Below are 24,572 nucleotides of genomic sequence, written 5' to 3' on the forward strand. Positions count from 1 at the left end.
ATCAACCTCCATAATAAAATATTCAACAAACAGACTTTCCTTCCAAAATATCTCTCTGATCTTTCTACTACTTTTGTTTTTCTTCCCACTCTAACCCTGAGGACGTAGACATTTTTGGCTTAAACTACTGAAAAGACCCTTTAGTGAGCCTGTTGCTTCTAGTCCTCATCATTTCAATCCCACCACATCCAAACTATTACAAGTTATTCTAACACAAAAATCCACATTTATTTGCCCTAAAATTCTTGGATGATTTTAAATTATTTAATTACTTAAGAATAAAGTCCTAAAATGCACTAATGTCCATATGAATCATTCACTCGTCTGAATATAACTCACATCTGAAATGTCACAGCCACCTCTAAGCTCATTTGATATCTGTAGAGGAAACAAAATTATCTTAATTATATTCTGAGAGAATTTTGAACATCCTTGTAACAAAGAATTTTTCTTTCTAGCTGTGGCATCATTTGTATGTTCAGTTTTCTGTTAGTTTCTGAGGTACTTGGAGACATGGATATTGTCACATATATTTTGATATCTGTCTAGTTCCAGGCTTGTAGTACGCATGTAAAAAACAATTGTACTAAATTCAAATGATTTGAATGTCTATAAATTATACTTATTAAAACTAAGCAGTCAATACCAACAATGGAAATACAATAATGAATTTAAATAATAAGTGTATGGTTCTCCTTTTGGTTTCTTGACTGAACAACAATGATTTTTAGTAGAACCATGGACAACCTTTTAATACTTATCATGCCTTAAGTGACATATATATTAGACTTCAAAAATTTGGTCAGGTTATAGACAATCAGGAAAAAATTTTGCTTTAAGAACAACATAATCCTGATATGTTAATTCCATCATTTCATGTAATTTGGCAAAAAGATAAAAATACTAATTTTAAGGTAGATAGAAATAATCAAATAAATGAATATGATATACAACGTGCTTCCCAACAAGAATAAATGATTAGGTTATAAACACTTTAGTGAAATATGCAGAATTGCTATTTTGAGGTTGTTTCTTCTGTTATCATTTGTTACCTGTAAGAATATTTTCTTGATAGACATTAAAGTTAGATTTTGGAAAAGCATGAAAAAAGTATATGTATTTTAATTTTTTTTAAGATTTTATTTATTTGAGAGAGCCAGAGATAGAGAGAGAGAGAGAGAGCACAAGCTGGGGGAGCAGCAGAGGGAGAGGGAGAAGCAGACTCTCCGCTGAGCAGGGACCCTGATGTGGGACTCAGTCCGAGGACCCTGGGATCATGACCTGAGCTAAAGGCAGATGCTTAACTGACTGAGCCATCCAAGCGCACCAAGAATATATATTTTTAAAAGGCTAGCTTTCTCCATTTAATTTTTTTTCTTTTGCAGACAGAAAAAACAATCATTTGGTTTTGTGGATAAATATTATATGTAAGGAATGCAAGCAAAAGTATTCCATGGAAGGACAACTCAAGAATTGTCTGGCAGGGACTTCTGGGTGGCTCAGTCAGTTGAACATCAGGCTCTTGGTTTTCACTCAGGTTCTGATCTCAGGTTCCTGGGATGGAGCCCTGCTTAGGCTCCACACTCAACCTGGAGTCTTCTTTCCCTCTCCCTCCCCCAATGCTCTTCCTTAGGCTTTCTCTCTCTCTCTGAAATAAATAAATTAAATCTTTAAAGAAAAAAAAGAATTGTCTGGCAAAAAAGTCTTTGCAAAATGGAAATTATGCAAGTCATCAACTTGAATAGTAAGCCAAAAAATGAAATTTATTTCCAAGTTATTCCCTTTGTGTGTGTGAATGTCATACTGATGGGGGGAAAAAGTTTACATTTAACCTTTTACTAGCCACAGATTTTCCTAAGAAGCCGAGTTATACACAACGGAATAAATAAATAATGAGAAAATAAAGTTGTTCTTACAGGATCATTTCATAGTTGTGATTTGTTTTTTGGATTTTTTTTTTTTTGGCCTGATATTTAAATTGCAATTTCATACTGAGGGATTAAAATACATACATAAATCCATTTCATATTTAACTTTTTATTTAGTTTCCTTAACCAAAGGGTTTTCTTTTCTCTTTTTTAATTTTATTTATTTATTCATAAGAGACAGAGAGAGAAAGAGAGAGAGAGAGAGAGAGGCAGGCTCCCCACTGAGCGGGGACCCCGATGCGGGACTCCATCCCAGGACCCTAGGATCATGACATGAGCTGAAGGCAGTTGCTTAACCATCTGAGCCACCCAGGCACCCAACTAAAGTGTCTTCTAAGAAACAAAGTTATCTACCACGGAATTGGTTTAGTATCATTTTTTTTACACTCTTTATCTCTATGCACGTATGTGTATTTGTTTATGAGACTTAAATTAGAAATCCAGCGGTAGATAGTTTCCATTTTCTGTTTTCCTTCACTACTGTGAAGAAAACTACGACGTGAACTATTAACATTGCCAAGCACTTCACCAGCAGATGGCCCATTTCCAGAGGAGAATATGCACTTTATGACCCTCACGTCATCCCTGAATGCGCTTCCAATGTCCGCGTTTTGGAAAATAAAGCCCAAGCCCACGTGGGCAGCAGGACAGGTCGGCGTGTGCCTCCTGAGCTCAGCGGGCGGTGGGTGGGCGCCGGGTACTGCAACCGCTACTGCTCCGGCGGGTCCGCAGAGGGGGCGGGGTGGGCGGAGCAGCCGCACCCCCCTCCCCCCCTCCCAGCCTCTGGCGCAGACCCCAGGCCCACCCGCCCGGAACGCAGGTCCCGCGCGTGCGGCTGCCGTTCCGCAGCTAACAGCCATTACCGTGACAAGGCCGGCAGGCCCCGCAATGCTGTCTCTCCTGCTGATCCTCTCAGGCCTAGGCCGGCTGACCTCCGCGGGCCATCGTGAGTGAAGGACCCTCCTCCATAGAGGGTCACCTGTCGCAGAGCCTCTGGGCGTGGCGGGCCCCAGAACCTTGCTCCAGAACCCCGGGTCTGGCTGGGGAGAGCCCAGGGTCTTGTCAGAGCCCACTTAGAGTCAGGATCCTCCTGGGCCTGCTGCTTGGAGGGCTCGGAGCAGGACTGGGACAGTTGCCCCTCACTTGCGGGACCCCGCACTTGGAGGAGAGGGCGCGCATCTTCTGGGAGGTGGGGCCTTAAGAGCAGTACTTCTTAACCTGCTGGGGCTGAGGTCAATAAGTCTCAGTCTCTGGATGGTGGTAGGGTCACACCCCAAAGTGTATGGATGGTGGAGGGAGCCTCTTTCTGGAATATACAAAGTCTGATTCTGTGGCGGGTGAGTGCGTGCCTCTGTGTGTGTGTGTGTGTGTGTGTGTGTGTGTGTGTGTGTGTGTGTGTTGTGTTGGGGCTTGGAAGTTCAAAGAGTGACGGGATGTGACAGGACACGAGAAGAATTAAGGTTGCTGACAGGCACTGGGGAATGTTCACACATGTTTTCCTTACTGTAGATCCTGAAGCATCGCTTCTACAAATTACAGTGCCACGGAAGATTGAGACAAATACCAGTGATGGTGAAGTTTCAGAAACACATGTAATTAAGAAATCACTTTTTTATAAATGCTTTATTTTTAGTGGACTACATGACCCAAATCAATTCATGCATATATCCCTTTGAAATTTTGTGCCCTAATTACTGTGTTACTTTTGTCTGAATGAAAGCAAGTGTTTTTTTTTCATTCGTTAAGTAATACATGAACATAAAAAACTACTTTAAAACACAGACTCTGGAAAAAAGTGCCCCAAATCCGTATCACACAAAATGATATATACAGTTACTGGACTATTGAAGTATTCTTTGTGAGGTCACAATAAAATGTACTTTGTAACATGATTTTAAAATGATAATATATAAAGAACTTCTTCATGCCCAAATTTGAGTATATATATACATATATGTCTTTGTTAAAGGGGAAGTATCGATATTGTTAATCTGATTAAAATAAAACATACATTGTCAAATCTAGGTAGCACATGATGTTTTTTAATGGTAAAGCTCTTTTCATATCAGTGTGATTTTAATGAATGATTCACTAAGTATAATTTCTGTGACATCTCTATGACACATATAATTTGTGCCCATTAATTTTATTTATTTATAAGTTTTTATTTAAATTCCAATTAACATACAGTGCAATATTAGTTTCAGGTATACAATATAGTGATTCAACACTTCCATACAACACCAGGTGCTCATCACAAGTGCACTCCTTAATCTCCATCACCTATTGTTTTTTATTATGTTAGTCACCATACAGTTCATCAGTAGTTTTTGATGTAGTGTTCCATGATTCATTGTTTGCATATAACACCCAGTGCTCCATGCAGTATATGCCCTTCTTAATACCCATCACCAGGCTAACCCAACCCCCCACACTTCTCCCCTCTAAAACCCTCAGTTTGTTTCTCAGAGTCCATAGTCTCTCATGGTTCATCTCTCCCTCCGATCTCCCCCCTTCATTTTTCCCTTCCTTCTCCTAATGTCCTCCATGCTATTCCTTATGTGCCACAAATAAGTGAAACCATATGATAATTGACTTTCTCTGCTTGACTTCTTTCACTTAGCATCATCTCCTCCAGTCCCATCCATGTTGATGCAAAAGTTGGGTATTCATCATTTCTGATGGCTGAGTAATATTCCATCGTATATATGGACCACATCTTTTTTATTCATTCATCTGTTGAAGGCCATCTCGGCTTTTTCCAGAGCTTGGCTATTGTGGACATTGCTGCTATGAACATTGGTGTGCATATGGCCCTTCTTTTCACTACATCTGTGTTTTAGGGGTAAATATCCAGTAGTGCAATTGCTGGGTCATAGAGTAGCTCTATTTTTAATTTTTTGAGGAAGCTCCACACTGTTTTCAAAAGTGGCTCTACCAACTTGCATTCCCACCAACAGTGTAAGAGGGTTCCCTTTTTCCACAACCTCTCCAACATTTGTTGTTTCTTGCCATGTCAATTTTTGTCATTCTAACTGGTGGAAGGTGGTATCTCAGTATGGTTTTTGATTTTAATTTTCCTGATGGCTAATGATGATGAACACTTTTTCAGGTGTCAGCCATCTGTATGTCTTCTTTGGAGAAGTGTCTGTTCATGTCTTCTGCCTATTTTTTGACTTGATTATTTGTTTCTTGGGTGTTGAGTTTGAGAAGTTCTTTATAGATCTTGGCCTTCAGTGCTTTCCCAATCAAAATACCAATGGCATTTTTCAAAGTGCTGGACCAAACAATCCTAAAATTTGTGTGGAATCAGAAAAGATCCCGAATCACCAAGGAAATGGTGAAAAAGAAAAACAAAGCTGGGGGCATCACATTGCCTTATTTCAAGCTATATTATAAAGCTGTGATCACCAAGACATGGTACTGGCACAAAAACAGACACATAGACCAATGGAACAGAATAGGGAGCCCTGATATGGACCCTCAACTCTATGATCAAATAATCTTCCACAAAGCAGGAAAAAATATTCAATGGAAAAAAGACAGTCTCTTCAATAAATTGTGCTGAGAAAATTGGAGAGCTATAGAATAAAGAAGAATAAAATGAACTTTCGAGACTTCATCAAGATAAAAAGCTTCTGCACAGCAAAGGAAACAGTCAACAAAGCAAAGAGGCAACCCATGGAATGGGAGAAGATTTTTGCAAATGACACTACAGACAAAGGGCTGATATCCAAGATCTATAAAGAACTTCTCAAACTCAACACCCATCACCTATTCAATGCATTCCCCATCCATCTCCCCTCTGATAACCATCAGTTTGTTCTCTATAATTTGAGTTTGTTTCTTGATTTGCCCTTCTTTCTCTTTTTTCCCCACTTTGCTCTTTTGTTTTGTTTCTTAAGTTCCACATATGAGTGAAATCATGTGGTATTTGTGTTTCTCTGACTGACTTATTTTCCTTAGCTTAATACTCTCTAGCTCTATCCATGTTCTTGCAAATGCCAAGATGTCATTCTTTTTTATGGCTCAGTAATATTCCGTGTGTGTATGGTGTGTGTGTGTGTGTGTGTGTGTGTGTGTGTACACATCTTATTTTTCCATTCATCAATCAATGGACACTTGGGCTATTTCCATAATTTGGTTATCGTAGATAAAGCTGCTGTAAACATAGGGGTGCATGTAAGCCATTGAGTTAGTATTTTTGTATCCTTTGGGTAAATAACTAGTAGTGCAATTCCTGGATCATAGAGTAGTTCTATTTTTAACTTTTTGAGGACACTCCACACTGTTTTCCATAGTGGCTGCACCAGTTTGCATTCCCACCAACAGTGTAAGAGGGTTCTCCTTTCTCCACATTCTCTCCAACACCTGTTGTTTTTTGTGTTGTTGATTTTTAGCCATTCTGATAGGTGTGAGGTGACATCTTGTACTTTTGATTTGCATTTCCCTGATGATGAGTGATGTTGACATCTTTTCATGTGTTTGTTGGCCATCTGGATGTCTTCTTTGGAGAAATGTCTATTCATGTCTTCTGCCTATTTTTTAATTGGATTGTTTGTTTTTTGTGTGTTGACTTTGATAAATTCTTTATATATTTTGGATACTAACCCTTTATCAGATATGTCATTTGCAAATATTTTTTTCCCATTCCATAGGTCGCCTTTTACTTTTGTTGATTGTTTCCTTTACTAAGTAAGTAGAAGCTTTTAATTTTGATTAAATCCCAATAGTTTGGTTTTGCCTTTGTTTCTCTTGCTTCAGGAGAAATATCTAGAAAAAAGTTTCTATGGTAGATGTCAGAGAGGTTGCTGCCTGTGTTCTCTTTAGAGTTTTTATGGTTTCAGGTCTCATATTTAGATCTTTAATTCATTTTGAGTTTATTTTTGTGTATGGTGTAAGAAAGTGGTTCTGTTTCATTCTTTTGCCTGTTGCTGTCCAATTTTCTCAACACCATTGTTGAAGAAACTGTCTTTTTCCCATTGGATATTCTTTCCCGGTTTGTTGAAGATTAATTGACCATATAATTGTGGGTTTACTTCGGGGTTCTCTATTCTACTGATCTATGTGTCTGTTTTTGTGCCAGTACCATACTGTTTTAATCACTATAGCTTTGTAATATAACTTGAAGTCTGGAATTGTGATGCCTCCAGCTTTGCTTTTCTTTTTCAAGGTTGTTTTGGCTATTCGGGGTCTTTTGTGGTTCTATGCAAATTTTAGGATTGTTTCTTTTAGCTCTGTGAAAAAATGCTGTTGGTATTTTGATAGGGATTGCATTAAATGTGTAGGTTGCTTTGGGTAGTATAGATATTTTAACAATGTTTGTTCTTCCAGTCCATGAACATGGACTATCGTTCCATTTCTTTATGTCATCTTCAATTTCTTCCATTAATATTTTATAGTTTTCAGAGTACAGGTCTTTCACCTTGGTTAGGTTTATTCCTAGGCATCTGATGGTTTTTGGTGCAATTTTAAATTGGATTGACTCTGTAATTTCTCTTTCTGCTGTGTCATTATTTGTGTATAGATATGCAACAGATTTATGTACATTAATTTTGTATCCTACTGCTTACTGAATTTGTGTATGAGTGCTAACAATTTTTTGATGGAGTCTTTTGGGTTTTTTATATAGAGGATCATGTCATCTGCAAATAGTGAAAATTTTACTTCCTCCTTGCCAATTTGGATGCCTTTTCTTTTTGTTGTCTGATTGCTGAGGCTAGGACTTCCAGTACTATTTAAATAACAGTGGTGAGAGTGGACAACCTTGTCTTGTTCCTGACCTTATAGGAAAAGCTCTGTTTTTCTCCATTGAGGATGATAATTAGCTGTGCCCTTTTCATGTATAATCTTTATTATGTTGAGGTATGTTCCCTCTAAACCTACTTTGAGGGTGTTTATCATGAATGGATATTGTACTTTGTCAAATGTTTTTTCTGCATCTATTGAGAGGATCATATGGTTTTTATTCATTCTTTTATTAATGTAGTGTATTGCATTGATTGATTTGCAAATATTGAACCACTCTTGTAGCCCAGGAATAAATCCTACAACTGTGGTGAATGATTTCCTTAATATATTGTTGAATTTGATTTCCTAGTATGTTATTGAGAATTTTTACATCCATGTTCATCAGGAATATTGGCTTGTACTTATCTTTATTATTGGAGTCTTTATCTGGTTTTGGTATCAGGGTAATGCTGGCCTCATAGAATGAATTTGGGAGTTTTCCTTCCTTTTCTACTTTTTTGGAATTGTTTGAGAATAGATATTAACTCTTCTTTAAATATTGGGTAGAATTTGCCCGTGAAGCCATCTCACCCTGCAATTTTGTTTGTTGGGAGTTTTCTGATCTAATTTCTTTGCTGGTTATTAGTTTGCTCAAGTTTTCTATTTCTTTCTGTTTCAGTTATGGTAGTTTATATTTCTAGGAATTTGTCCATTTCTTCCATGTTGTCCAATTTGTTGGCATATAGTTTTCATAATATTCTCTTATAATTATTTGTATTTCTATGGTGTTGGTTGTTATTTTTCCTCCCTTGTTTATAATTTTATTTATTTGGTTGCTTTCTCTTTTATCAATCTCGTTATTTTTTTCAAAGAACCAGCTCCTGGTTTCATTGATCTAGTCTATTTTTTTTTCTTAGTTTTCGTCTCATTTATTTTTGCTCTAATCTTTACTATTTCCTTCCTTATACTGCCTTTAGGTTTCAGTTGTTGTTCTTTTTCTAAGCTCCTTTAGATGTAAGGATAGATTGTTTATTTGAGATTTTTCTTGCTTCCTTGGTAGACCTGTATTGCTTTATACTTCCCTCTTAGGACTGGTTTTGCTGTATCCTAAAGGTTTTGGACTACTGTGTTTTTATTTTCATTTGTTTCCGTGTGGTTTTTTTTTTAATTTAAATTCAATTTAGTTAACACATAGTGTATTATTAGCTTCAGTTCAATTTAGTGATTCATCAGTTGCATATAACACCCAGTGCTCATTATATTATGTGCTGTCCTTAATGTCTGTCACCCAGTTACCCCATCCCCCGCACCCTCCTCCCCTCCAGCAACCCTCAGTTTGTTTCCTAAAGCTAAGAGTCTCTTATGGTTTGCCTCCCTCTTTTCAGCTTATTTTATTTTTCCTTCCCTTCCCTTATATTCATTGTTTTGTTTCTTAAATTCCACATATGAGTGAAATCATATGGTATTTGTCTTTCTCTAACTGTCTTATTTCACTTAACATAATACCCTCTAGTTTCATCCACATGGTTACAAATGGCAAGATTTCATTCTTTTTGATGGCTGAGTAATATTCCATTGTATATATACACCACATCTTTTTTTTAAATTCAGTTAATTAACATATAATGTATTATTAGTTTCAGAGTCAGAGTTCAGTGATTCATCAGTTTTATATAACACCCAGTGCTCATTACATCATGTGCCCTCCTTAATGCCCATCACCCTGTTACCCTAGCCCCCAAACCCTGCCCTCCAACAACCCTCAGTTTGTTTCTTATGATTAAGAGTCTCTTATGGTTTGTCTCCCTCTCTCATTAGGTCTTGTTTTATTTCTCCCTCCCTTCCTCTATGCTCCTCTGTTTTGTTTCTTAAATTCCACATATAAGTGAAATTATATGATAATTGTCTTTCTCTAATTAACTTATTTCACTTAGCATAATACCCTCCAGTTCCACATCAATGCAAATGGCAAGATTTCATTTTTTTTAATGGCTGGAAATACAAATCAAAACTGCAATGAGATACCACCTTACACCAGTCAGAATGGCTAAAGTTAACAAGTCAGGAAAAAACAAATGGTGGTGAGGATGTGGAGAAAGGGGAACCCTCTTACAGTGCTGGTGGGTACGCAGACTGGTACAGCCACCCTGGAAAATAGTATAGAGGTTCCTCTAAAAGTTAAAAATAGAGCTACCCTATGACCCAGCAATTGCACTAGTAACTTGTACTAGTAGTACAAATATGATCAAAAGTGATCTAAAGGGGCACCTACACCCCTATGGCTCTTTCCATAGTTTGGCTATGGAAAGAGCCCAGATGTCCATCAACAGATGAATGGATAAAGAAGATGTGGTGTGTGTGTGTGTGTATATATATATATATGAATATTACTCAGCCATGTGTTTTTTTAATTTTTTCTTTGATTTCCATTCACTGCTTAGTAGCATGTTCTTCAACCTCCATGTGTTTGTGGTATTTCCAGAATTTGTCTGGTAATTCACTTCTACTTTCATAGTGTTGTCTTTAGAAAAGTTGCATGATATGATTTCAGTTTTTTGTATTTGTTGTGACCTGATTTGTGACCTAATATGTGATCTATTCTGGAGAATGTTCCGGGTGCACTTGAAAAGAATGTGAATTCTGCTGTTTTAGGATGGAATGTTCTGAATTTATCTGTTCAGTTCATCTTATCCAGTGTGTCTTTCAAAGCCATTGTTTCCTTGTTGATTTTCTGTTTAGTTGATCTGTCAATTGATGTAAGAGTGGTGTTAAAGTGTTCTATTATTGCATTATTATTAGTTCCTTTATGTTTGTTATTGTTTTATGTATTTTGGTGTTTCCATGTTGGGTACATAAATATTTACAATTGTTATATCTCCTGTCAGAATGTATCCTTTATGATGATATGGTGCCCTTCTTTGTCTCTTGTTACAGTCTTTGTTTTAAAGTCTAGTTTATTTGATATAAGTACTGCTACTCTGGCTTTCTTTTGACATCCATTTGGGAGATAAATATTTCTCCATTCCCGTATTTTTCTTCTGCAGGTGTCTTTAGGTCTAAAAATGAGTCTCTTGAAGGTACCATATAGATCATCTTGTTTTATTATCCATTCTGATATCTATGTCTTTTGATTGCAGCATTTAGTCTGTTTACATTCAAAGTAATTATTAATAGATATGTATTTATTGCCATTTCATTATTTATTTTGTGTTGTTTCTGGTGATTTCTCTGATCCTTTCTTGTCTTTGTCACTTTTGGTCTCTCTTTTGCACTCAAAGAGTCCCTTTTAATATTTCTTGCAGGGCTGGTTTAGTGATCACAAATTCTGGGATATTCTTATTTCTCCTTCTCTTCTGAATGATATCTTTGCTGTATAGAGTATTCTTGGCTGTAAATTATTCCCATTTGGCACTCTGAATATATCATGCCACTCTCTTCTCACTTGCCAAGTTTCTGTTGAGAAATCTCCAGTTAGCCTTCTGGGCCTTCCCTTGTAAGTTAAGAATTTCTTTTGTCTTGTTGCTTTTAATACATTTTCTTTATCACTATATTTTGCAAATTTAATTACAATATATCTTGGTGTTGACCTGCTTTTGTTGACTTTAATGGATGTTCTCTGTGCCTCCTGGATCTGGATGTCTGTTTCCTTCCCCAGATTCGGGATGTTTTCAGTTATTATTTCTTCAATAAAATTTTTGCTCTCTTTTCTCTGTCTTCTTCTGAGACTTATAGGTAGCACAGAAAATTGGTAAGAAAGAAAATGTCCACCTAAGTTTCTAAAGATACTAAATTTGAACTGAGTTAATTTTTAGATATATGCACAGCCATATTTTTAATTTTTGTTATTATTTGTAGGTTTGGTATAAGTCTGTAATCTTGATATATTTACCTAAATACATTTCTTTTGACTCAGGTAGAAATACAATATCTGCTTACAGATTACAGTTATAATCATGAGAATCACTTATAATTATTTGAATTAGTAATTAAATAAATTGCCAGAAAATCCTTTTAGCCAAATGGTTTTGTTTTTATTATTTATTTATTTTTATTTATTTTTAAAAGAGAGAGGGAGAGAGGAAGAAGGAGAAAGACAGCAAGCCTAGGGGAGGGGCAGAGAGAGAAGGAGAGAAAATCTTAAGCAGGCTCCACACCCAGCATGGACCCTGACATGGAGCTCGATCCCAGGACCCAGAGATCATGACCTGAGCCAAAATCAAGATTCGGACGCTTAGCTGACTAAGCCACCCAGGTGACCTGGTTTTAAATTTTTAGGAAAAATTTTTTTAAAAATTCAAGGAAGGATGATGTGTCCTTTTCAGAGACTGGAACACAGAATAGAACATAAGTCAAGTAATCCTTCTGATCATTTAGTAATTTTTTAAAAATATTAATGTACCTTTGACAGGGAAAAAATAAAGTATGAGAAAGGGAAATTATAGTTCCTTTCACTCAACTAAATATTTAAAAAGTGAAAGTAGCAAATAATTGTAGAACATTATAACCAAATAGATTTTCTCCTCTGTTGAAGGATGTTTTAATAGTAGAAAAATGTATTAACCTATCACACTAACATATTTTAAAATATCAATGAATGTGACCAAAAGAACATTTTAGAAAATTACTCATACATTCATACATACATATTCACCAAATATGCCCATAATTCTTCCCTTCAGAAGAGAACGGCCTCAATGTGTTTAAATGGATCCAGGGAACAAGGGCAGTACCAACCAAAGCCATATATAACCTAATATCATACTTAATGTTTTACACATTACAGCATTCCATTTTAGGATCAGAATAACACAGGGGTGCCTATTATTTCCATTTTATTCAGTAATTTAAAATATAAAAAAATTAAGAAAAATATTTAAAATGTAGGGTTTAAAATGTAAGACATAGAACAGCTATTATATAGACCATGTTTCTGCTTTGAGTAACTTGGGTATATGGTGATGTCATTAACTACCTAATTTCCATAATATAGAAGGGAAATTATACTGATTTATTCTCAAACAATAGAAAGAAGAGGGATACTAAAGAAGTAGTACTTAAATCAATTTGTTTTCCATTTAGTTTGCATCTATACAATTACTGTTAACAATACCATTGTGAAATAAATGATTTGAGGGACATCCTTATACTAGTAAATCTCTGAAAATTGCAACTTGCTCTTGTCCTTCAGAAAGCCTCTCTAAATTTTAAATGATAATGAAACTTTTTAGAAAGCCTACTTATTACAACAGAATGGGTCAAATGCTAAAAAATAAAAAAAGTGAAACATCAAAAGTAAGCTGGTGCAACTATAACAATATCAGATAAAATTAAAGAAGCACTTTAAGAGATGAAAGTTACCTTAATGATAATGTGACCAATTTATCAAGATATCCTGAAGATATCACCCTACTAAATCTGTTTGTACTCAAAAACAGAGCTCTAAAATATGTAAGGCCAAAAAATACAGATAAAAGGAGGAAGAAATAATATCACAATAAATTGGGGAGATGTCAACACATTTTTATTAATAGCTGTAAACTTACAGAAGACTGAACATGAGGTTTAAAATGACTTATGCAGAAAACTGTACCTAATGACAAAATTCACATTCTTTGCAAAGTGGAAAATTTACTCACATTGACCACGTGCTATGCAGTGAAGAATGTGTATGTTTTATGATGATGTCACAGATTGGGTTCTTTTGGATGCAGTCTTTGAGAAGATTCCTGTGAAGGCAGTTTATTAGGGTATGCTCTTGTGATGAGCCCCTGTGGAAGGGGAGGGGAGGAAGTGGGAAGGGGGAGAGAGAGACTCTGAGTCTCAACAACATGTGAAGCTAGCATGGCCCATCAATATCTGGAGTTGGGATGAAGGGGGTTCTCACTAAATATGGGCTGTCTTAGAAAATTGTGACTTGGTGTGAGGTGACCCTCTGTAGCTGAGGCAATTCCTAAAGAGGACAGGGAGAAGAGTGTTCTTATAGTTAGGGGTACTTCCTTTAATCTGAAAAGGGGACCTGTGCTATATTCTTTCCCTCTTCTTTTCAGCTTAATTATTTTCCATAATTTTATCTTCTGTATCACTTAATCATTCCTCTGCTTCTTCCATCCTAGTGGTCATCACATCCAGTCAGTTTCGAATCTTGGTTATTGCATTTTTCATTTTGGCCTGACTAATTTTTAGGTCTTTTATTTCTGTGGTAAGAGACTCCCTGGTGTCTTCTATGTTTTTCTCAAGCCCGGCTAGTATTCTTATGATTGTCGCTTTAAATTCTGGATCAGATATATTACTTAAATATGCTTTGATTAGATCCCTGGCTGTGACCTTCTCTTGTTTTTTTCTTTGGGGATGAATTCCTCCATCTTGGCTTTTCTCTAGGTCTCTGTCTTCTGTGTGTTAGCAAAGCCTGTTAGGTTTTGGATCCCAGGAGTGATGGTTTTATGAAGAAGATACAGTCCAGGGCCTGGTGCTTCAGGAAGTGTCTCTGGTGTGTGCTTTGTGCACTCTGCTGTTGTGGTTTGGTTGCTCTTTCCCTCATGTCAGTCTTCTGCAGTTTCTCCTTGCCTGAGGGGATATTTGGAGCTTGGCCAGAGTGTGGCGCTTTAACTAGGTGTGCTCTTGTTTGCTTTTCAAAAAAGACCTGAGAGATGTTTTGCAGAACTCTGTGGTCAGTAGACATGATGTGTGCAGGGGTTTGTGCTGGTCTTTTTGGGGAGGGGCCCGCTGCTCTGGTTCTCAGGTACGTTTGCCTGAGAAAAGCCATACCTGCAGAGCACAGGGTTGTGGTACTTGGTATAACAGCTTAGGCAGTCAGTGATGGTGGAGCACTGCTTATGAAGTTAGTTTATGCTGAGGGGCAGGAGAGAGAAATGGTGCCGGCCAGCTCCCTCGTCCCCGGAGAGGGGAGTTCGCACCTGCTGCTCCCAAGGAAGTCCTCCCTGAAGAGCAAACAATCTCCCCTCATGTATCCCAGGCATCCCTCAGATTGTTGCCTTTACCCTGTCTGCATTGGCCTCCTGCCTGACTGACAGCACAGTGCACCTTGGGCTCTATCCCAGGGAGGTTGGCTGAGTTTTAAAACTCCAAACTTTAGGGACCTGGGCTGGTGTGGACTCACGCTGTTGCTCTGGGGCAGGGTCTCACTGTTCTGGGACTGATGTAGGTTCATCCCAGAAGTGTAGTCACACCAAAGCACAAAGGGGCACAGAATTTGGAGTAAAGTGCAACAAAGGGCCAGAGTCCAGGATAGGCACCCTCAGCAGTGTCTCTGCACCGATGCTGAGGGGCAGGGAGGGTAATGGTGCACATTGGCTCTTTTGACCCCAGAAAGGCAATGCCGCCTCTCCCAGATGCACCCCAAGAAGGGGGAATGGTCTCTCCTAGTGCATTCCGGGGAACCTCAGATCACGCTGTCTGTCCTGCTTCTATCTGGGCTATCTGCTCTCCTTCTCCACAGGAGCACTGCAGCGCCCTCCAGGCTCCACACTTGCTACACCATTAAATCTAAAACGCCAGTCTTTGAGCCCCACTGGTTGTAAAACCTCCTGAAAATCCTAAAACCTCCTGTAAAACCTCCTGAAAATTTTCCCAGTCAATGGCTTTGGGGAAGTGCTATCCCCTGTGTGCTCCTCTCTCTGTCTCGGCTCTCCCTGTGACCAGGGCTCCCTCTCCTCTGCAGTATCTGCAATCTGTTTCTCCCTTAAACCATGTCTTCACACCTTGTACCTTACACAGTGTGGCTTCTTCTCTCTAGCGCAGTCCTCAGATTGATTTCTTGGGTATTCAGAATGATTTGATAGTTATCCATCTGTGTTCAGGGATGAAGCAAGCCTAGGGTCCTCCTACTACTCTGCTATCTTAGCTCCCCACTACCTGTGCTATATTCTTTAATTTTCAATTTATTTGGGCTAGAAATTGGAAAGTAGAAAAAAGATAAATTCAAGTTTCTTCAAAGATTACTCAAATATCTAAATGTAACCATTTTAAATTAAAATTTCATTATGATAGTAAGTTCTAATGACATTCTATTAGTTTAGAAATAGATTTAGACTCCTTGATTTTATTTATATTGAATTACAATTAATTCTGTCATATATTCCAAGATTGAAGAAACATAGTCAACATGCATGTATATATAATTTTGGGACATGTGTGATACCATCTGTTTACATGAATAAGTACTTATATTTAAGAAATTATAGCTTTTGAATTAAGAATTTTAGATTTCTACTAATTACTTTCTCTCTGAATACATTGCTGTAGGTCACATATGCCATCAAAATTGAAAGGGAAACATATACTTTTCATCTTAAAAAACAGTAAGTGACCATTTTTCTTTTCATACACTTCTTTCATTTCTTCAATTTTCACAATTACTACCCTATGTTAAGCCTAAACAAGAGCTTGACTGTTGTATTTATTTAACATGTTATATCTTTGTGATTTATGACAGATTAAAATTTCAAGTCTTCATCTTGAGATTTAAATCTAATATTGGAGCCTAATTCTAATTTAATGATATAAATATTAATGTATATTAGATAAATTAAGATTATTCTATGTAACTCCTTGAAATATAACCATAAAAACATCAATGAAAGGAGTAATTTTATTTGTACATGTTTAATTTTGTTTGTCTTCATGTCATTTTACATATTTATGTGACTTTAAGCGTTTTACTTGATATTAGACCATTTTTTTCTCATCTTGGTATAATAATTTAATCTCTTAAATTTTGTTTTTTACTTTTGCTCTTTGAGGAAACCAATAATAATCATGTGTTTATATTTCTACCATTTTCTATCCTAAATTTCATCTTTCCCTTAGATAAAACATATAGAAACCAATCAATAAAGTTTGTTTTACACAAATAGAAATACAGTTTTGCCACTAGTAGGTCTTATTTAATAATGGTGTTCATTTTCTTGCTCTATGTATATATTTTTAATTCATTTTTAATAGATAACATTCCATAGTATGTAATATTGATAGATAATGAGGTTAGTTGCAGGAATTATCACTTTAGAGTCCTGCAATAAACATCCTTGTATGTCTATCTTATGTAATAGAGATTTTGTTTTGTAGGCTTGATATCAAGAAATGGGTTTCTGAATCAGGAAGTATGAATAACAGTAATAATAGCAATAATAATAATAACAACAAAAATAACTGACATTTATAGAGCACATACCAATTGCCAGGCATATTTCTTTCTTTCTTGTTTTCTTTCTTGTTTTCTTTCTTTTTTTCTTTCTTTCTTTCTTTCTTTCTTTCTTTCTTTCTTTCTTTCTTTCTTTCTTTCTTTCTTTCTTTCTTTCTTTCTTTCTTCTTTCTTTCTTTCTTTCTTTCTTTCTTTCTTTCTTTCTTTTTTTCTTTCTTTCTTTCTTTCCTTTCTCTCTCTCTCTCTCTCTCTCTCCCCCTCCCTCCCTCCCTCCCTCCCTTCCTTCCTTCCTTCCTTCCTTTCTTTTTTTTTTTTCTGTTTAGAGAGAAAGAGTGTGCACATGAGTGGGGGGGGCAGGATGGGACAGAGGGAGAAGGAGAGAGAGAATCTTAAGCAGACTCCATGCCTAACCTGAAGCCCAAAGTGAGGCTTGATTTCATGACCCTGTGATCAAGAACTGAGCCTAAATCAAGAATTGGTCGCTTAATCAACTGAGCCACCCAGGCATTCCTTGTCAGGCATATTTCTAAGCAATTTGCATGTAGTAACTGATTTAATTTTCACAACAACCTTCTTTATTACTCACATTTTGTATTAGGATTTTGAGAGAAATTGCCAGTTTCTGAAATCAGTTTAGATTTTCAAAAGTATGTGAGATGTGCTAAAATATTATATTGCATCTTTGTGTCAATTTTCCCTAAATAACTTGTCCAAACAATTATCAGCTTTTTGCATTTTCTTGTTTCCTATTTAATATTTATTTTTTCAGAGCAGTTTTAGGTTCACAGCAAAATTGAGTGGAAGGTATAGAGAGTTTCTGTATGCCCCGTGCCCCCACCCAGGTAGAGCCTCTCCTGTTATCAACATGCCCCACAAGAATGATACATTTGTTAAAATTGATGATCCTACATTGACACATCATTATCACCCAAAGGGCATATTTTATATTAGTCTCAGATTTTTTATATTGACTTTTTTCTTTTGATTAAAAATAAAAAAGGGAAATTCTGAGAATCATATAAACAGTTAGGTTCTCACCATGAGTGACACACATGTAAGCATTTTTTAATATATTTTTCTAAATGTGTACATTATAGGTAATAGTGAAATCTCTTATTCCCATGCTCACATGTATTCAGTTCTTTCACTCCCCAGTGCTAATCACAATTATGATACTGACACATACTCTTCTGTCATAATTTTTCTTCATTCATCTGTATGCCTAGAGATTAATAAAAATCATATTTTCAGTATTGCCTTAAATAGACATAAATGGCATAATACTCCTCTATATAATTTATTTATCTTAATATGGTGGACTACTAAAGTGACCCCAATTCTTTACTTCTCCCTGTATCTTCACTCTTTGCCATGTAACTTTGAGTTCCTATCATCAAGAGGTAGAAAATATACATCTTCCCCAGCCTCCCCACTCCCCAACCCTAGGATCTGAGTTTATTTATGTAAGGCCAATTTCATGGGTACATGATCCTCCAGGGTCCCATGTTAGAAATGCCCTGTATATTGCTGCCATGAGATTCTTAGTACTTCTAAAAAAAATAATAACCCTTGTATTTTCATTTCATCACAAGCCCTGCAAATCATGTAGCCCATTCTATGACTATGTGACTTACACAGGTTTGAAAAAGCTCACCTTCTTTCCTGCTCTCCATCTTTTTGCTCTGCCATCCCTACTAGTATATGCTTGCGCCAATTTCCTGGAAGATGGAGACAGGTGGAGCACAGCCAAGGTGCTCTAATCATCCCTAGATCAGCCAACATTCAGCTGAATGAATGAATCATTTAACATTCAGCTGAATGAATGATTGAATCCCAGACCATTGAGAAAGCCTGGCTACCATTAGCAGAACTACTGCTGCTACTCACTCATGACCCAGAAGTGTGAGCAGTAGATATTTATCATGTTATTGAATGTGGTTCTGGTTTTGGGGTTGTGCTTTTTGTGCAACATTTTGTATAATACTATTTTTTGAGATTCATTCATATTTATGTGTGCAAAATAAGTTCATATATTTTAAATACATATGTAACTATCAAATAAGTATATCTTATTTATTATTTATTCACCCATATTTATAGCAAGAAAAAGTGTATTGTGGATATCCTGGGCACCAGTGAAATTGATGGGTTATAAATGATGCTATTCTCAGGAGTGCTATATGTTACCCATTTTTACTTGAGGGTTTATACCAATTTTCACTCACACCAATCATTCAAAAACATTTCTTTTCTCTATATTCTCAACAAAGTTAGTATCTTCACTTATTTATTTTCATTAATTAACAGATAAGAAATGGTATTGTATTCTGTTTTAATATGTGCTAATGCTTTATTCTGCTTTATTTTTTTAAAGACTTTATTTATTTATTTATTTGAGAGAGAGAGAGAGGGAGAAAGCACAAGCAGGGGGAGTGGCAAAGGGAGAGGGAGAAGCAGGCTCCCCTCTGAGCAGGGAACCAATGTGATCTCAATCCCAGGACCCTGGGATCATGACCTGAGTGGAAGGCAGCCACTTAACCAACTGACCTACCCAGATGCCCCTTTATTCTGCTTTAAATAATGCTTTCAATATGTTTTAATTGTTTAAGAGTAATCTTTTCAAATGTTCACTGACTATTCTAATTGAATTTCTTCCCCTATGTTTTGTTTTTTCTTTGGGTTTTTAGTTTTAATCATTTGTTTTGAGTTACTTTCAATCCATGGCTTTTCTTTTTAAATTTTTTCTCTGTGATCAGATTGTGGGAATTTTTGTTTATTGTAGATGTTAACCTTTTATCTGTTCTAGATGTTGCACATATGCTCCCCAGCCTATTGATTTCCCCCTCATGTTTGTGGGATTCATTGCTATAAAAATGAAATTTTCATGTAATCATTTTATTCATTATTTTTGTAGGTTTTCAGATTTTTCTCTTGTGTCTCTCATGTTCTGAACTTATATCATAATATTCCTATAGTATTAAAATTTATTTTATATTTAAGATATAAATCTGAGGCATTCATTTTTTTACAACTATATTGCATTTTCCAAGTTTTATCACTTTTTTATTTGCAAATTTATGCTGACTCAGGTATTGTTTATTTAGTATACTTTCACATCGTTTTCTTCTTCAGTTAGAATATGCAGATGACATGTTTTCTGGATCTGTGCATATTTGCAAATGTCCCTTTTGTTCTCATAATTGAATAACATCTTGACAGTGTGTAGAATTTGTGAGTCCTATTCCTTTGCTATTAATTTTTATAACATGATATCGTTCATCTTACATCACGTTTCCAGTATGTTTTGTGTACATGTGAGTACACATGTATGTATGTGTGGTGTAACATTAATCCTCCCTGACATATGATAAATCCCTGAATTTTTCATTTTAGTTTTAAATCTCTACACATTTTTAAAAATTTTATGAAAATCCATGGTTTCATCTTGGGTCTTATGAATCTGCCCTCTATAGTATAGTTTTTCCTTCAACTATTTTCAAATCTTTATTTTAGCTGTGTTTTTTACTAGCAAAATATGTTCTCTTTATTGACTAGGACTCTATTTCTATTCTTAGCAAACAAATTCTCTTTGACACATTTATTGAATTATTTATTTTCATCTGTCATCATTTTAGTTCCAGAGTGTCTTTTTCTTTTCTTGAAAAGATCTGCTCTGAAAGCTTATTAGCTTTTTTAACTTTTCTTGAAATAATGATTATTTTCTTTAACCAATTTCTTCATTCAACTTCATTAGGAACTTCTTTTAAGTTTGCCTTCCACCCTTTTGTTGTTCATTTTCCTTACATTGGATGCTGTTTTCCATTGAGTGGTCATGTGTATTTCTATTAATTCACTGATTAAGGCAGACTTTTTTGTTATTTTGTGTAGAAGCAAAAGTATACTTTTGAAGACCCAGGATGAATGAACTTGCAAACTAAAGTTTTATCCTTTTAATTATGCTTTTTAATTATGCTATTTAATTATGCTTGTCAGCAATCTGTTGAATTTTCTTCTCCTGCCTCTAGATTCCCATTTCCACTACCTCCATTGACATGCTTAATTATTTAAAACGTGGCTCTGCCCTTGGGCCAGAATTCATGTTCCAGGTACTTGCACCTAAAGTAACCCATGTCATCTGGTGTTGCCCTTGAATATATGTGGACTCTGAGCTGATAAGTATCAGTGTTTTGTTTTGTTTTGTGTTTTTTTCTGGGAAGCTCTCTAGTTTTGTTATTTGAATTGAGGAAAAGGAAGACCTGTCTGGAATGAGAAGATGAAGCAGGTCTGGAAAGAAAAGTAATGGTGAATGTGCATACTCTGTGAGTGCTCTAGTCCCTCTTTGATTGTGGCCTTGAACTGTCCCTTGGTGTTTGGAATCCTTGAGAAACCCCAGTCTGTTGGCAATAAATCCTGGGGTCAGATTTTTCCATAACAATCACTATCTTCTCTGTAAGAAGATCACGCTTCGGTACCATTTATATGAGGCTTGTCTGAGGATTCATGTAGCTTATGAAATGTGAGCAAAGCACTAATCTGCTCCTAAAGAAAGGCTTTAGGAACTATTGTATGCTTCTACAATTTCTTTTCTCCTTCTGCTACAAGAAAGGCATGTTCCACGGGGTAGGAGGTAAGTCTTTTTCCAGGTTCCAGAATGGAGCTAAACCTGCAATAAACTTGCAAAGAACATTCATTGTTGTTTTGAGGCATTGAGAATTTGGGGGTTGTTCTGACCACAGTATAATTTCATGAAAACTAATGGAAAAAGCATATACTTTTTGTTTCTTATCAATCCATGGCTACTTGTTAGCAAATATTAACAAATTAGTAAATATTTATGCCATGAGATTTACTGATTGTTGAATCTAAAAGAAAATTTTGCCATGGGAATCCAGAAGTCCTGGTTTCTAGTATACATAAGTCTATGTCATTATGGTGTCCCTACTGCTATAGATTATATTGCTTAGTATTTTTTCTTAAACAAAATATGCTATCAGAAGTCAAATGAGATAATGGAGAGATGAGCCCATTTAATTTTTGGATATTTGAGCTTGTAAAATTGAAAATAAATTATTTAATATCAGGATTCTATTTTTGTTAATGTTACTATTACAATGAAGTGTCATTACTTTGGTTGAATTAGGTCATTTTTAGACCCTCATTTCCTGGTGTATGCATACAACAAATCAGGAACATTGTATCCAGATTCTTCACTTATAAAGGTAAGTTTTCCTTTATGCTCTGTAGATTTACTTTTTTTTATTTCATCAAGGTGCCATTGGCAGAAGAAAAATAATGCTTTCTATCCCACAGAATTATTGGGCAAGCAGTCAGAAGCCCAAATATAATGTGTCAATTACTATGAAGGCAGATTGAACAGAACAACTGCTTTTCAAATTTGGAACTCAGGAACCTCCTATCCTAAAAAGGTCTTTTAAACCATCAGAAGTATTAGTAGGGGTCTGAGAGAGAAAGAAAGTGGGTTAAGGAGCTAAGAATAAGAAGCCCCTAAATACAGATTCATTTTAATTGAGATGTCATAGGACCTGAGCTGTGGAGGAAGTGGTGGAAATTATTTTGTGGAAAGACCTTATAGAAAGAACTGCCTTATAGAAAGGAAAGTGAGGATGCAAAAGTATATTGGGTACAGAATCTGAATAGGTTCACATGTGAAACATAGGAGTTTGCATTGTATCCCAAAATGCAGATAGGAGTCAAGAACTTTTTTAAAAAGATTTTTTATTTATTTATTTGAGAGAGAGAGAGAGAGAGATCATGAGCAGGGGGGAAGGGTAGAGGGAGAAGCAGACTCCCTGCTGAGCAGGGAGCACGATGAGGGAGGGACTCCATCCCAGGAATTTGGGATCATGACCTGAACCAAATGCAGACGCTTAACTGACTGAACCACCTAGGCATCCAGGAGTCAAGAAATTTTTAAGTGTGTAAGAAAGTTGACTTTAGTCTATGAGATATTTATTTTGTGAGAAGAGATTGGAAAGAACTAAATGCAAGTGAAGGGTCAGATTCTATTGCTGTATTGCAATTGAGAGATAATGAAATTAAAAATAAAGTAACTAGTACAACATTGTCTTTGTCAGCATCTGCAAGTAGAAAGCAGAACAAAATACATGACACCTGTTTGGAGACATTTGACAATAGGCAGGTCAGAATTTTTTTTTCCTCTGAGAGAAAAGAAAGCCCAGAAGGTGAGTCACATTTAACTTGGCCCTTCTGACTGAGGATAACGTCTTAACCATAGCATAGGGAGATTGGAACCAAATGGAACTTGAAGAGTTTGCAGTTCAGAGCTGCTGAAGCAGCTGGAACTGGCCTAACACAGGACTGGTGAAGAGAGGCCATCAGATGTATGATTTTTTTGCAGGGAGGGGAGCTGTCCTTATACCCTTGACTAAATATTAGGCTGCCTGTGTGCTGGCTAAGACTCTACTGAAGAGCAGAGTAAAATGGAGGTAATACTGTCAAATAGTGTTGGGAGATGTTGGATTTTCAGCCTGGGCAGAGTAGAGTGACTTTGCTAAAACCCCAGACATTCAGCTGAGACCAGAAAGGCTAATCCTTAGGAGGAAGAATCAAGCTCTAAGGTAGGAGATACTCTTATCACCTCTGTTCCTTACCCCAAGGCCTAACTGAAACTCAGCAACAAGGGGATTAAGGAAGGTTGCCATTAAATTAATTGCCTTCCAATACAAAATGCAATACTCTGTAAAGGGTTAAAACATAGTAGAGGAAGGAAAAAATGCAGATAAGGGTAAAATCAATGAGAGAGAAAAAGGAAAAAAAAATAAAAAATTAAAGCCCAGAATTTAGTTCTTTAAAAGGACGAATAACTTTAATAACCCCTAGTAAGACTGATCTAGGACAAAAACAATTTCCATCAATCTTAGGGGTGAAGGGAGATATGATTAGTCATACAGAAGATAAAATGATATTTTGAAGTATTATGAAAACTTTATGTCAACCGATTTGGTAATTTAGATGAAATGGACAACTTCCCTGAAAAGGGCAACTTACCAAAATTGAGGGGAGAAGTAATAGAAAATCTTAATCACTTGAAATCTATTTAAAAAATTCAATTTCTAAACAACTACATTCCCATACAAGGTTTAGATATTTTCACACTTTACCTATTGAGAGATATTATGGTTGTTTCCAATTTAGCTAATTAAAAATAATGTTTCTATGAACATTCATATTTATTTATTTTTAAATTTTTATTTGAATTCACTTTAGTTAACATATACTATATTACTAGTTTCAGGAGTAGAATTTAGTGATTCATCAGTTGCATATTTGCTGGACTCATCACATCAAGTGCCCTCCTTAGTGCCCATCACCCGATTACCCCATGCCCCACCGACTTCTCCTCCAGCAACACTGTTTGTTTATTTCATATTTATTTATTTATTTATTTATTTATTTATTTATTTATTTATTAAATATTTTGTTTATTTATTTGACAGAGAGAGACACAGCGAGAGAGGGAACACAAGCAGGGGGAGTGGGAGAGGGAGAAGCAGGCTTCCCGCGGAGCAGGGAGCCCGATGCCGGGCTCAATCCCAGAACCCTCGGACCATGACCTGAGCCGAAGGCAGATGCTTAATGACTGAGCCACCCGGGAGCCCTGTTTGTTTAATTACTAAACTTTTTCTGAGTAGCTCTACCATTTTACATTTCCACTGCCAATGTATGAGAAATAAAGAGTGCATCTATGCCACGACTTGGTATTATCACAATTT

The 24,572-nt window shown here is 36.3% G+C and overlaps 1 protein-coding gene across 4 annotated transcripts in view; it reads left to right on the plus strand.

The window, feature by feature from the left end:
- The first annotated feature begins 2,740 nt into the window (after window positions 1–2,740).
- LOC113924922 (A disintegrin and metallopeptidase domain 3-like) overlaps window positions 2,741–24,572 on the plus strand; it is a 161,183-nt gene continuing 139,351 nt past the window's right edge. For all 4 annotated transcript variants that reach the window (XM_027599276.2, XM_027599277.2, XM_027599278.2 and 1 more), the window contains exons 1-4: window positions 2,741–2,874; window positions 3,438–3,520; window positions 15,921–15,976; window positions 21,959–22,037. In XM_027599276.2, the coding sequence (XP_027455077.2) occupies window positions 2,817–2,874; window positions 3,438–3,520; window positions 15,921–15,976; window positions 21,959–22,037 (276 nt within the window). In that variant the 5' untranslated portion in view covers window positions 2,741–2,816. The remainder of the gene's footprint in view (window positions 2,875–3,437; window positions 3,521–15,920; window positions 15,977–21,958; window positions 22,038–24,572) is intronic.

This window comes from Zalophus californianus, chromosome 2, assembly GCF_009762305.2.
Source record: "Zalophus californianus isolate mZalCal1 chromosome 2, mZalCal1.pri.v2, whole genome shotgun sequence".
Lineage (NCBI taxonomy): Eukaryota > Metazoa > Chordata > Mammalia > Carnivora > Otariidae > Zalophus > Zalophus californianus.